Genomic DNA, 1,252 nt, shown 5'->3' with positions numbered 1-1,252 from the left:
CTCATGGTTATGAATTATTAAAAATAAGTATTAAAGTTATTAAAGACATTAAAATATTGAGAAAATGTTTAATAGGAAATAGTCATTTAGTTAAAGATGTTGATAGAACTGAATATTTAAATATTATATCTGATCTTTCTGATGTTATAGAAATATTCTCTAATATTAATGTTTATATCACAGCAAATGATAACTACATATTATCAAAATCATTAAATTATTGTCTCAAAATATTTTTAAAAGCAGAAGATATGTGGATGAAATATCCTTTGATGGAATTCTTATCTACATATGTTATTATCATGATCGATGAAAGTAATGATATAGTTTTAGAAAACATGAGAATTATTTCAAAATTATTGAATAAATGGAATAAAATGACTACTGATATTATTAAAATTCAAAACAGAAAACCAGATGGGTTTAGTGATAATAAAAATAAAAAGTATATTTCATCAATTTCATATGAAGAGAATGAAATAGTGGAACCATCATCAATTCAAAGAGAATCAGAGAGAATACTTAATTGTCAGAGTTTCTTCGAACAAGAAGATCATTGCTCCCTTTTAGATTTAAGTGATTCTAACTTTTAAACTAATTTATTAGTTTTTATTTTTATTTAGAAGAAGAATGAAAGAAAGATAAAATAATTGAAATACTTTTTTAATAAATATTTAATAATAAAATGAAAGGTTTCATATAAAACAATCAATTATTTTTATTAACCCAAGGTGCTAAAGGGGAACCAAAATAAGCGAAGAAATTATGAATCTAAATAAAATGATCAATTGAAAATAGTGTATTATATTTTTTGCATAATGGAATATTCTGTTTTGTATTATTTTCTCTTATAAATATAAAATATAAAATAAAATAAAATGTAGGTAAAATACAAATTCTATAACAATCAGTTGACATTTTGTAATATCTTGTTGTATTGAGTATGATGTATCTTGATTTGTTGAGTATACTCATTCATAATTGTGTTCATTTTATATTATTCTTTATATCTTTCATTTACCATCAATTCTATTTTAATATAAAAATATCATTATGAAAAGTAATAAAGAAGAACATTATGTTAATTCATATTTATAATGTTAGTTATGAATAACAATGATTACATAAATATGAATATCAATCGTATTGTTATTAATGAGTAAATATGTTACATTTCATTTATCATACTGATGAGATATCATAATGATATGTTAATAGATGTTATTATTTATTTAAATGATATAATTATTGA

The 1,252-nt window shown here is 20.6% G+C and overlaps 1 protein-coding gene across 1 annotated transcript, besides 4 other annotated features; it reads left to right on the top strand.

The window, feature by feature from the left end:
* Window positions 1-251: 251 nt before the first annotated feature.
* On the top strand, window positions 252-593 carry EDI_224020 (uncharacterized protein; the record flags this gene model as incomplete). The annotated part of the gene is made up of 1 exon (XM_001736962.1): window positions 252-593. One exon carries the CDS (start codon window positions 252-254, stop codon window positions 591-593), a length of 342 nt encoding a protein of 113 aa, XP_001737014.1.
* Window positions 588-622: a sequence feature (AT_rich).
* A 19-nt stretch (window positions 623-641) lies between these two features.
* Window positions 642-687: a sequence feature (AT_rich).
* Window positions 688-848: 161 nt separating this feature from the next.
* Window positions 849-880: a sequence feature (AT_rich).
* A 341-nt stretch (window positions 881-1,221) lies between these two features.
* Window positions 1,222-1,252: part of a sequence feature (AT_rich) that runs on past the window's edge.

Source organism: Entamoeba dispar, genomic scaffold (assembly GCF_000209125.1).
Source record: "Entamoeba dispar SAW760 scf_1105229460193 genomic scaffold, whole genome shotgun sequence".
Taxonomy (NCBI): domain Eukaryota; phylum Evosea; order Mastigamoebida; family Endamoebidae; genus Entamoeba; species Entamoeba dispar.
Note: the sequence above shows the minus strand (reverse complement) of the source record. Positions and strands in the feature narration are given on the sequence as shown.